This window comes from Notamacropus eugenii, chromosome 2 (assembly GCF_028372415.1).
Source record: "Notamacropus eugenii isolate mMacEug1 chromosome 2, mMacEug1.pri_v2, whole genome shotgun sequence".
In the NCBI taxonomy this organism is placed as follows: domain Eukaryota; kingdom Metazoa; phylum Chordata; class Mammalia; order Diprotodontia; family Macropodidae; genus Notamacropus; species Notamacropus eugenii.
Window position 1 is genome coordinate 103,191,376 of NC_092873.1, and position 12,617 is coordinate 103,203,992.

Below are 12,617 nucleotides of genomic sequence, written 5' to 3' on the forward strand. Positions count from 1 at the left end.
AGGGAGTCATGGAAGATTTTTGGGCAGAGGAAGAAAGTGGTCAGGCCTGTGTACTATTACCCTAGATAAGTCACTTAACTTTTCTCAACCTCAGTTTCCAAATGAACATAATAATATTACCTACTACAGAGGATTATTGTTAGGCTCAAACAAGATAGCCTATGTAAAGAACCTTAAAAATATTAAAGCACTATTTGAAATGCTAGCCATAATGATGACGAAGGTGATACTGGCTTTTATGTAAGTGATGGATCAGAGTGGGGAGAATCTGGAAGCATGGATATTAGCTAGGGGGATGGTCATCACCATCCAGCTCACTCTGTCTCCTTCTCCATAACCCCTTTGTCAGCCACCCAGACATAATGTCAATCTCAGAGTGCTTTGAGATCCCAGATCAGAGAGTAGATGAAGCAGTAGTGGTTACGGTGACTTCTCTTGTTATTTCTCCCCTTTGGGCCTCCTTCTACTCCGTCCTCAGTTTCCACCCTCAGCCTTGCCTTTCTTCTCTATTATTAGAAGTCATTATCATCAGAATATAAGATCTAAATACTGGGACTAAAGCTATTATATTAAGACCTGCATCTCTAGGCAGCTTGGCCCCAAAGCCCACTGGTAAACAACACTCATTGCTGACTAAGCCCAAAAAGGTAAATAAAAAAGGTATATTCCCCCTGCCTGAAGCCAGCCTGGCAGAGCCAACGAAGCCACCCACCAATTGCACTGTTATTTTTTCCCCTCCCTCCTTTTCTTGCCCTGAGGATGTATGTCACTGGCATCTTTAGCATTCCAGGCACACTTCTAGAAGACACCCACCCCAGAGGGGTTTGAGAGAGTGGGAGCACCCTTGGAAAGTCAATAGTCAGGGCAGTGCTGGAGCCACTCTAACCCATCGTTAGGTAAGCATTTACACCTTGGAAACCTACAAAAGCTACATATCAGAGCTTCATGTATTATTGTTCTGCTGATCCAGACTTATGAAAGTAATAGAGAACATGTTAATACTGTGGATTAAATTTAAAAGTGTGCATGTATTTCCCCATCTGGTTGTTAAGCGTTTACCAGCATATCAGGGTAGATCTGTTAATGCTGGAAAGTCTATAGGATTATAGCTCCAAAGCTGAAGGGAACTCAAGTGCCATCCAGACCACCTCTCCCATCATTTTATAGATGATAAAACTTGGGTCCAGGAAGGGGAAGCTCTCCCACATAGTGTCAGATATGGGATCTGAACTCAGGTCATTTGGCCCAGAGCCAATGTCTCCTTTCCATTTTACCATGCCTCCTAGAGAGCTCTTATACATTTGGGAGAGGGAATGTGGAAGATGATTTGAAAGGACTTGTTAGGCAGATATGTGGTAAGGTGTGTGCCCTTGTGGGCATAGCAGCTAGGTGACTTAGTGGATAGAGTGCTGGGTCCCGAGTCAGGAAGACCTGAGTTCAAATCTGATCTCACACATTTAATAGCTATCTGACCCTAGATGACAGCTTCAGCTTGCCTCAGTCTCCTTATTTGTAAAATGAGGATAATAGCACCTATGTCTCAGGGTTGTGAGGATCTAATTTGATAATATTTTAAAGTACTTAGCACAGTTCCTGGCTTAAAGTAGGTGCTTAAAGCTCTTTTCCTTTCTCCCTCCCTCTTTTCTTCTTCCCCTTTTCTTTTTTCCTTCCCCTTTCTTTCCCTCCTTTCCTCCCTTCTTTCTTTCCTTCTTCCCTTACTTGTCCTTCCTGCCTCCCTCTCCTTCTTTCTTCTCTCTTTTTCCCTTCTTTCCTTTTCCTTCCCATTTTCTTATGCACCTCAGGTCCTGTTCCAGAACCAAACAGAGTGTCTCTCTGTTTGTATAGGTTCTGGCATGGAGGAGTGTGTATGTAGTGGGGGGGGGGAGGGAGGTGGAGGGATATGAGCTAGATAAGGCAGAGAGGATAAGAAAAAGCAAAGCAAACTAAGTCTGGGGATGGGAGTAGTATGTGTGTGTGACTGAGGTGGGCATGTCCCCTACCCCCCAAGTCCTGGCCCCTAGTGTCAAGAGTCACAATGGTCTCTCTTGACCCCACCCTGAGACTACCCCCACACTGCCCAGAACTTCATGGGACCCTTTTTTGATAGAGTCCCATACCAACAGAGGCCTCTCTTTCTTTCCACACGGACCTTCCACCTGCCAAATTCAAGACACATCAGAAAGTTGTGAAAGATGCCTTACATGGTAGGATGTCCTGGGACACCAGGATGGGTGAATTTAGTTCTGTGAGATCCTAGGAGCGGTTTGGGGGGATGTGGAGGCCCTCTAAAAAATGTCATGTCACCCACTGTTTCCATGTGCACTATATTGGCTGGGGGTGAGTGGGTCTGTGAGCTTTCTGCAAAAGGATTCTGGGATGGACAGACAGGAGATAGTGGAAGAAGTCAAAAGATGTGGGTTTAAATCTAGGTTTTCCCTTCTTCTACCTGTCTGACTTTGAACAAGTCATTTTATTTCTTTGGGCCTCAGTTTCTTCCTCTGTAAAAATGAGAGGATTGGACCAGATGTCCTTTAAGTTTCCTTATAGTGCTCTGGCTTCCCTTTTTCTCTAGGACATAAGGTAATAGCTGCTCCAGGCCTCTTTTTCTAGCAGTTCAGATCACTATGTTGTTGGACCCAGGCCAAATAGAGAAGGGCCATTTCATGGGAAAAATTCCCCTTTTCCTTTTGAGATTTCTCTCCCAAAGCCCATACAAATGTACCATCCTCCCCTACCTCCACATTATCCTTATGGGTTCTCCTCCATATCAATCCCAGCTCTCAGGGAAGTCCCTAATAAACACATTCATACTGAGAGACTTAGTGTATTTCCCTTTCCTAGGGAAATTGACATTTTAACTAGGGACCCTTTCTAGAAACTAAAGGAATGAATCTCTAATGATAGAATTTTAGTCATCCCAGTAGAATGAAGGAGAAAGTATGGGGGGAAGAGTACATTTCTTGGCATCCCTCAAATTAGATCTTTGGGTATTCTCCATCCCTATTTCACATACTCATAAGGCAGGCTTTTATCTACTCACTAGAATTCCCAATTCAATGGACAAAAGCACAGGAGCCCAAATGGGATTGAGTATATGGATAAATAAGTTTAGGGACCTCTTCATATGGACTTGCCAGGGGTGTGCTGATAAATACTTAACAATCAGGTTCTGGAGAGGTGTATGCACAGCTGTTTAATCTGAATTATTAACACTTTCTTAAGCCTATCAAACCCTGATTTCAAAGTCAGTGCTGACTTCTGAACTGTAAAATCTGGTTAAGAGTTGGGTACTGCATTCCTTTGGGTCTTGCCCCAGAGAGGGAGGGTTGGGCATGGAGAATAGGATAGAACTGGGCATGCCTAAACAGTGAGGCATCATCATGTTCCAGTGCTAGGAGCATTGATTCTGGAGTGGGAGAATCTAATTTCAAATCCTGCCATTGATGCTTACAACCTATGTGACCTTGGGCACAGATATCACTTAACCTCACTGAGGTCTCAGTTGCCTCATCAATAAAATGAGAAGTTGGATTAGATGGTCTCAGAGGTGCTTTACACTTCTATCTCTGACCTATGAACTTTGGGAGGGCTAGCTTGAGGCCTAAGCAGGAGCTGAATATTGAGAGTAGAGAGGTCAAGGGGAAGCTGGCTTGATTTCTTCTCATGGAATTAAAAAATCTATCTTCTTTTTCATCCCTCCACCCCATTTCTTCCCTCAAAGAAGAGTAAGACAGGAAAGACCTTAGTAATTTTTGGAGAGGAGATGGTTAAATTAAACCAGCTGCTAACCTGGAAAGTATGTGAAAAGGCCCCACCCTCCCTTACCTGTTCCTTCCCTCCAAGGTTAGTCACCTAGGGCCTGGCTTGTTGGCCTTTGGAAGGGGCAGGGCGAAGAGAAGACTTCCTGGGTTCTTCTATCCCTTCTAATCTTTTACTTCTTATCCCTTCTCCTCTTTCTCCTCCTCCTCTTCTTCGTATCTCTCTCTCTTTCCCTCTTTGCTCTCTCTCTCATTTCATTGCTGGATTGATTTCAGAGGGAAAGATCCCAAATCCCGGTCTAGCCTGGCTTGGCTTTTCCATTCTTAGCCTTTACCTTGGATATGCTGTGGGACCTTGATCAAATAAATTCACTTACCTTCCCTGGGCCTCACTTTCTCCATTTATAAAATGAAAGATTAGACTACATAGTTCATCTCTTAAGGTTCTTCTGTCTCTGATATTTTAGGATTCTATAATCCTACTTCCCTTCTCTACTCTTTTGCCTGGCTAATTAATGTTATAATAACCTAAAAAATGAGAGACAGATGGTTCCAAGAACCTACACCCCTATATGGGGGCTTCTTAGCTCAGTCTTCTCTATAGAGTTTCTTCTCTTAGCTTTAGGAACCTTTGACCAGAGCCTGCCAGAGCCTGGTACCCTGCTTCCTCCCGTCCAACCAGTCTGAACAATGATGCCCCAGAATCACAAAATGTGGAAGATACTTTAGAGGCCATCCAATCTAACTCATTTTACAGAAGGAGAATTCTGAGACTGAGAGAGATGAGGTGTGTGGTTAGTAAGTGGCAGATTTGGCAGGGTGGCTACCAGCTGCTACAAGGGAATGAAGGAATAATTCCTCTAATTCATAGGGAGATTAGGGTTTGGGCTTGAAAACTTTTACAGACTCTAAGCCAAGGGAAAAAAATGTTCCCCTTACTGGGACCTTGGGACACTGGACATTTAAGGATGTTCATGATGCTAGAGGACATCTCAGGAAAGTCTTGTAACCTGTAGTAATGCAAGCCCTGGTCCTAATAGGCCAATGCGGAGCAGAAGGAAGGACCAGATTGGGTATGAGGAAGAGTTTATAAAGCTTTTGAATTGAAAGGGACCTTAGGCATCATGTAGACCAAGCTACTCTTGTAAAGCACTTTTTAACTATAAATTATGCTATAAGTATAAGTTATTATTAATATTATAGGTAATTACAATGAATACTATAAGAGGAGTCCCCTTCCCTGTCACCTTCACAGCTTCCAGGTGTTGAGTCTCATAGTTTGGAGGGAACACAGGGGAGAAAGACCAAAAGTTACCCAAAATGCTGAAGTAAATCAGCTAGAGGCTATTATTTCTGTATTTATCTGATTTATCCCTATGTAGCATAAAGGTGGCCTGGAGTTTCAATCCTTTGATAAACTTCTAAATACCAAAAATTATTATTTTTTTGTTTTTTTTAAAAACTTTAAAAATTTTTAAAATTAAATTAAATTAATTTATTTTTTAATGTTCTACAATCACTACCATAAAATTAAGATGTTAACCCCCCCCCACCTACCCCCATCACTCCTCTCCCTCCCCAAGATGGCATACAATTCTGTATAGGTTCTACATACACTTTCCTATTGAATATGTTTTCACTATGGTCATGCTATGTAGTCGAACTAAAATAGATGGAAGAAATCATATAACAAATGAAAACATGATACACAAAAACACACACAAACATGATCTGCTACATTCTGTGAATGAATTCCATAGTTTTTTCTGAGTGTGGAAGGCATTTTGCCTTAGAAAACCATTGGGATTTTTTTTTCATAAGTTCTTGCGTTATTACAAAATTCCAAGTCTACCAGAAAAAACTCTTGCACACTGTGGTCGTTGCTGTGCACAAAGTTCCCCTGGTTCTGCTCCTTTCACTCAGCATCAGTTCATATAAGTCTTTCCAGGCCTCCCTGAAGTCTTCTTGTTCATCATTTCTTATGGCGCAATAGTACTCCATTACATTCATATACCATAATTTATTCAGCCATTCCCCAATTGATGGGCATCCCCTTGACTTCCAGCTTTTGGCAACTACAAAGAGTGCTGCTATAAATATTTTTGTACATGTGGGACCCTTTCCCATTTTTATGATCTCTTGGGGATACAGTCCTAGTAGCAATGTTGCTGGGTCAAAGGGTATGCACATTTTTGTAGCCGTTTGAGCATAGTTCCAAACTGCTCTTTTGGAGCAGAATGGTTGGATGAGCTCACAGCTCCACCAACAATGAATTAGTGTTCCAACTCTCCCACATGCTCTCCAGCATTTATCATTTTCTTGTTCTGTCACGTTTGCCAATCTTATAGGTGTGATGTGGTACCTCAGAGTTGTTTTGATTTGCATCTCTCTAATCAATAGTGATTTAGAGCATTTTTTCATATGATTATAGATATCTTTAATTTCTTCCTCTGAAAACTGCCTGTTCATATCCTTTGACCATTTGTCAATTGGGGAATGACTTGTATAGTTATACATTTGAGTCAGTTCTCTATATATTCTAGAAATGAGGCCTTTATCCCCAAGCTTAGCCGTAAAAATTCTTTCCCAATTTATTATATCCCTCCAAATTTTGGTTGCATTGGGTTTGGTTGTGCAAAAACTTTTCAGTTTAATGTAATCAAAATTATCCATCTTGCATTTCATAATGCTTTCTCTCTCTTCTTTAGTAAAAAATTCTTCCCTTCTCCATAAATCTGATAAATACAGTATTCCTTGTTCCTCCAGTTTGTTCATGGTATCAATCTTTATACCTAAATCATGTACCCATTTGGACTTTATTCTTGTGTACGGTGTCAGGCATGGGTCTATGCCTAGTTTCTGACACTATTATCCAGTTTTCCCAGCAATTTTTGTCGAACAGTGAGTTCTTATCCCAGAAGCTGGGGTCCTTGGGTTTATCAAACAGGAGGCTGCCCAAAGATTATTTTTGTTGTTCCAGTTGTGTCTGATTCTCTGTGACCCCATTCAGGCTTTTCTCAGCAAAGATACTGGAATAGTTTGCCTTTTCCAGCTAATTTTATAGATGAGGAAACTAAGACAAACAGGGTTAAGTGACTTGCCCAGGGTCCCATAGCTAAATCTGGTCTGAGGCCAGATTTGAACTCAGGTAGATCTTCCTGACTCCAGGCCCAGAACTTTATCCACTGAGTTATCTAGCTGCCCATAAATAGGGCTATAGGTTCATGGTTCTAGAACCATGGTCATTTAGTCCAACCCTTTCATTTCACAGATAAAGAAAGAGAAGCCAAGGAAAGTGAAGTTACTTGCCCAAGGTCAAATTTATCAGTAAGCATCAGAGGCAGAATTTGAACCCAAGTTCTTTGATCAGTCCATCAATAAATGTTTATTAAGCTCCTGTCATATGCCTGGCACTGTGCTAAGCATTGAGAAATACTAAAAAGAAGCAAAAGACAGTTTCTGCCCTAAATGACTTCACAATCTAATGGGGAAGATAATATTCAAAGAAATATGTACAAACCATAAATAGGTTAAATAGGAAAAAAATCACAAATAGAATGAAGAGGATTTGGGAAAGGTTTCCTGTAGAAGATACAATTTTAGTTGGGAGCTGGGGGGGTCAGTAGGCAGAGATGAGGAGGGAAAATCTTTCAGACATGGGGGACAGTCAAAGAAAATGCTCAGAGCTTAGAGATGGGGTCTTGTTTGTGGAACAGCTAGGAAGCCAGTGTTACTGGATCAAAGAGTACTTGGTAGGGAGTAGGGTGTAAAAAAGACTGGAAAGGTGGAGGGGGGCTAGGTTATGAAGGGCTTTGAATATCAGACGATTTTGTATTTGATTTTAAGGTGATGGGGAGTCATTGAAGTTACTGAGTATGGGGGTGATATGATAGGACATGCACTTTAGGGAAATGACTTTGGTGGCTGAATGGAGGATGGATTTGAGTGGGGAGACACTTGAGATAGGCAGACCCACAAGTAGGTTATTACGGTTGTCTGAAGTATAAGGTGATGATGGCCTATACTAGAGTGGTGGCAGTGTCAGAGAAAAGGTGGAGACATATTTAAGAGATGTTGCAAAAGTAAAATTGACAGACCTTGGCAAAAGATTGGATATGGAGGGATGAGAGATAGTCAGGAATCCAGGATGACTCTTGGGGACTGAGAGGATGGCATTACCCTGTACAGTATTAGGGAGGGTGGGAGGTTTAGGGGGAAAGATAATGATTTAACTTTTGATCATGTTGAGTTTAAGATATCTACTGGCAGCTAAGTGGCACAGTGGATAGAGTGCCCAGTCTGGAGTTAGGAAGACTCATCTTCCTGAGTTCAAATCTGGCCTCAGATACTTACAAAGTGTCTGACCCTGGGCAAGTCACTTAATCCTGTTTGCCTCAGTTCCTCACCTGTAAAATGAGCTGGGAAAGAAAATGGAAAACCACTACTGAATCTTTGCCAAGAAGATCCCAGTGGAGTCACAAAGAGTCAGACATGACTTTTCATGACTGAAACGACTGCACAACAACAACTAGACATCCAGTTGGAGATGTCTGGAAAGGCAGTTGGAGATCTGAGAATGGAGATCAGCAGACACGTTATAGAAGAACAGGTAGATTTGAGAATTACCAACATAGAGATGGTAATTAAATCCTGGGGAGCTGATAAGATCACCAAGTGAAGTGGTACAGAGGGGGAAGAGAGAAGGGCCCAGGACAGAACCCTGTGGGACACACACCCATGGTTACAAGGCATGATCTGGAAGAAGATCCAGCTAAGGAGACTGAGAAGGAGCAGTCAGATAGGGAGGAGAGCCAGGAGAGAGTGGTGTTTTGAAAACCTAGTAAGAGGAGAAGGTTCATACAGTATCAGTGGCTGCAGGGATGTTGAGGAGAAAGAGGATCAAGGAAAAGCTATTAGATTTGGCAACTAAGAGATTATTGGAAAGCTTTGGAGAGAGCAGTTTTGGTGAAATGATGATGTTAAAAGCTTGATTGTAAGGGATTAAGAAGAGAGTAAGAGGACAGAAGGTAGAAGCTCCTACCTAGATGGCCTTTTTGAGTTTAGCCACAAAAGATAGAAGAGATAGAGGACAACAGTCAATGGGGATGGAAGGATCAAGTGAGAGGTGTTTTTGTTTTTTTAGAATACAGTAGACATAAGCATGTTTATAGGAAGTAGAGAAGGAGCCAGTGGACAAGGAGAGATTGAAAATAATGATACAGTGGGGATGAAAGTTGGGATAATCTGTTGGATCAGACTGGATGGAATGGGATTGCCTGAACAGGTAGAAGGGTTAGTCCTGCTAAGGAGTAAGGCCATTTTATCATGTAAGACAAGAGTGGAAGAGGAGAAAGTGACAAAAGGCATATGAGTGATATGAAATGAGGAAGAGGAGAGAAGGAGGAGTTCATGGCAAATGACCTCAATTTTTCCTGTAAAATATGAGGCAAAGTTGTCAGATGAGAGGATAGGGAAATGGTAAAATCATGGGAATTTTGAGGAGGGATGAAAAGGTTTGGAAGAGTCACTGTGGAGTGAATGAATTGATAAGGAAGTAAAGTAGAATTGCCTAGCAGTAGTGAGGGCCCAGTTGTATATAATATAATAATAAATATAACATAATTTATTATTAATATATAATAAAATATAAAATAAATATAATATAATATAATAAAATATAATAAAATATAAATTTGTAGTGGACCCAATCAGAACAGTTGCATGATTTTCTCTACCTGCATTGACAGTATGTTTGTACGTATGAAGGTGGTGAATGGTGGTGAACACTGGGAATGATACTTGACTGGGTATAATATGTAATATAATAAGGGAGCTAGGGATTCAAGGAAGGAGGATAGTGTAGAACTGAATTGGTTCACCAAGGGATCAAGATGGGGAAAAAAGAATAAAGTGGTTAGTGCAAGAGAAATGACCTGAGAGAGAATGGAGGAGTCAAGGGAATGGAAGTCACCATGCAGAAAACAAGAAGGGTTTTGTAAGAAGAAAGAGGGAGAGGTGAAAAGATTATGGTCAGATATGGGGATTTTACAATTCTTGGATATAGAAGTTGTACATTTGTGGCTGATGACAAGATCCCAGGGTATGACTGTGTCTGACCTAGATGTTTGACCCTGGGCAAGTCACTTAATCATGTTTGCCTCAGTTCCTCACGTGTAAAATGGACTGGAAAAGGAAATGGTAAACCATTACAGAATCTTTGCCAAGATGACCCCAAATGGGGTCATAAAGAGTCAGACATGACTTTTCATGATTGTAACAACTGTACAACAACAACTAAGCATCCAATTGGAGATGTCTGGAAAGGCAGTTGGAGATTTTGGATTGGAGGTCAGCAGGACAGGTAGATTGTGTGCAGCTGAGGTGAGATGAAGGCATAGGTCACAGGCGGTGAGGAGGTTGAGGAACTTGGTGGTTAGGATGTTTGAGAGAGAATCAATGTTGAAATCCCTTAGTAGGAGGATAGGAGTTGGGAAGGAGAGAAAAATTGTGAGCCATCTACTTGAACTCATTGAGAAAAGAAGCGGATCAACCTAGAGATCCGGAGAAAATGGCTGTGAGGATTCTGATTGGATAGTACAGATGAAAAGGACCTCAAAGGAGAAGTTAGGAGTGATGGAGATAGAGAGAGAACCTCAAAGTGGCAATGGAGAGCAAAAGAGTATTTCAAAGAGTCATCGATCCTTTCACTATAAGCCATTAATAATTGCTTGGGGTTTTGTTTGTTTTTGCAAGACAATCAGAATTTGGTGACTTGCCCAGGGTCACACAGCTAGCAGATAATTGCTTGTTGACTGTCTGATTAATAGATGATCTCTAAGGTCCTTTACTGCTCTCACAATCTATGATTCTGGCCACCCAGTATCCTTTTTCCCACATCTGTATACATGTCCTTTCCTCTGTGCAGTAAATGTAGTAACCTCTCCCAATTTCTATAGCTCCTTAAGATTTATTCAGAACAACCTTGTAAGATACGTAATGCAAGTTATTATCCCCATTTTACTGGTAAGGAAACTGAGACTGGCAGAGACTGAGTTGCCCAAAGTCACAATGCAAGCTAATAACTGTCACTGGACTTTGCCTCGTTCCCTAATCGAGTGTAGAAACTTAATGAATCGGTAATAAAGAAATGAATCCCAACCCGATCGTTAATGCTGTCTGTTCCCTTCCTGCTTCTCTCCTGTGTCCCCAGCTACCAAGGAAAATCCGGGTGCCCCTAAGGGCCAAATCGGGCAACAAGCCACAGCTGCTGCTGGGCTTCTGCCGGTTCCCAGACAAACAGCAGGACCTGTCCCATCCCTGCAAGTCCTTGGCATCTAAGATGCCGGTAGTGGTGGATCCTTGGAAGCAGCAGCAGCCGGTCATCAACCATCGTTTTTTCACTCAGCAGTACACCAACTCGTACACGCCCTTCTACACCTTACAGAAACCCACCTGCGGCTACCTATACTGCCGGGACACCGACCACACTCGCAAGAGTTTGGACGTACCTTATACCAACGTAACCAAGTGGCGGACTGATGCCATTCTGTAGCCACCTGAGGCCCTCCCCTCCTCCCCCCACTCTTCATCTTGGGAAGGCTGGGCCCTCAAAGAGGAGGGTGCGTTTGCTAGGGGAGGGAGGGGCTGCCCCGGTGAGCTGGGCTCATCTGGGTGGCCACTTACGGATGACGAGGGGAGAACTCCTCTTAAGCAGCAATTAAACATTATCCTTCCTTAGCCTACAGATTGAGGCTACAGGGGGACTCACATCCAAACAATTTACACTGGATCACGTGTGATTAGCTGCTGGTGGGTATGAACTCTTAAGTGCTCCCCCTTCCCTCCTCCTGAACCCCCTTTTTCCCTCAACTCTCCGTCACTAAAGCAAGGTCCTTGGCATGACACTGCTTTGAATATGCCCTCATAAATTAGGAGAGTCATCCTATTTTCTTCCAAAGATTTCTGGATAGTTGGTTAGAAAGGACCTCAGAGATAATCTAGTTAATCCAAAGAATTGATTATGTACTCAGAGGACCTGGGTTCAAATTCCAGCTATGATGTTTAGAATGTAGGATGAATTATAAGCAAATCACTTAATCTCCCTTGTCTATAGATTTTTCCTGGCCTCAGACATCAATTTCTAAGCCTACATCTAGGTTGTAATAATTCCTCATTTTAAAGAGGAGGAAATGAAGGCCCACAGAAGGGGAGTCCCATAATTTGCTTACTCAAACTCAACCCCACTTTAAGGTTGTCCCTCAAACGCCCCCCAATATGAAGGTCAAAGATCATTAAGGACAAGAAAGTCCTGAGAAAAAGATCACTGGATCTCAGAAGATCTACAAGACAATCACAGCTGTCCTACCTGCTAGCTGTGTGACCTGAGCAAGTTATTTCTATTCTCTGAACCTCAGTTTTCTCTTTTCCTCATCGGAGGTCTCCTACCCTTGGTTCCCTACTCTCTGATGGCTCTGATTGGTGAGCTTTCCACCTTGGCTTACCCAGTCTAGGACTTGCCATGATACTTCTCAGATATTTCCAAGACATGTTACTATACCCATACCACATCAGCTTGCCATCCCTTGCTTTCCTAATAGGTTGTCTTCCCCATTTGATTCTAAACTCAAGGGCAGGGACTATCTTGTTTATTTGTATTTGTATCCCCACGACTTAGCACATAATAAGCACCTAATGAGTGCTTTTTTCATTGAAAATGAGATCTACATGGTTCTTGTGGTTCTAAATCCTCTCCCCCCCTCATTTTATAGATGAGGAAACTGAGGCTCAAAGAAAGTAAATAACTTGACTAAGGTCACACAAATAACCAATGGATTCAAAGTCCAGACACTGCATGGCAGA

At 42.2% G+C, this 12,617-nt stretch overlaps 2 protein-coding genes across 4 annotated transcripts in view; both read left to right on the forward strand.

Annotated features, from left to right (window-relative positions):
• GUCA1A (guanylate cyclase activator 1A) overlaps positions 1-12,617 on the forward strand; it is a 101,402-nt gene that overhangs the window by 61,626 nt on the left and 27,159 nt on the right. The gene's annotated exons all lie outside the window — the stretch shown is intronic.
• On the forward strand, positions 2,072-11,540 carry CIMIP3 (ciliary microtubule inner protein 3). Its single transcript, XM_072642096.1, has 2 exons — positions 2,072-2,204; positions 10,969-11,540. Exons 1-2 carry the CDS (start codon positions 2,193-2,195, stop codon positions 11,308-11,310), a joined length of 354 nt encoding a protein of 117 aa, XP_072498197.1. The 5' UTR covers positions 2,072-2,192; the 3' UTR covers positions 11,311-11,540.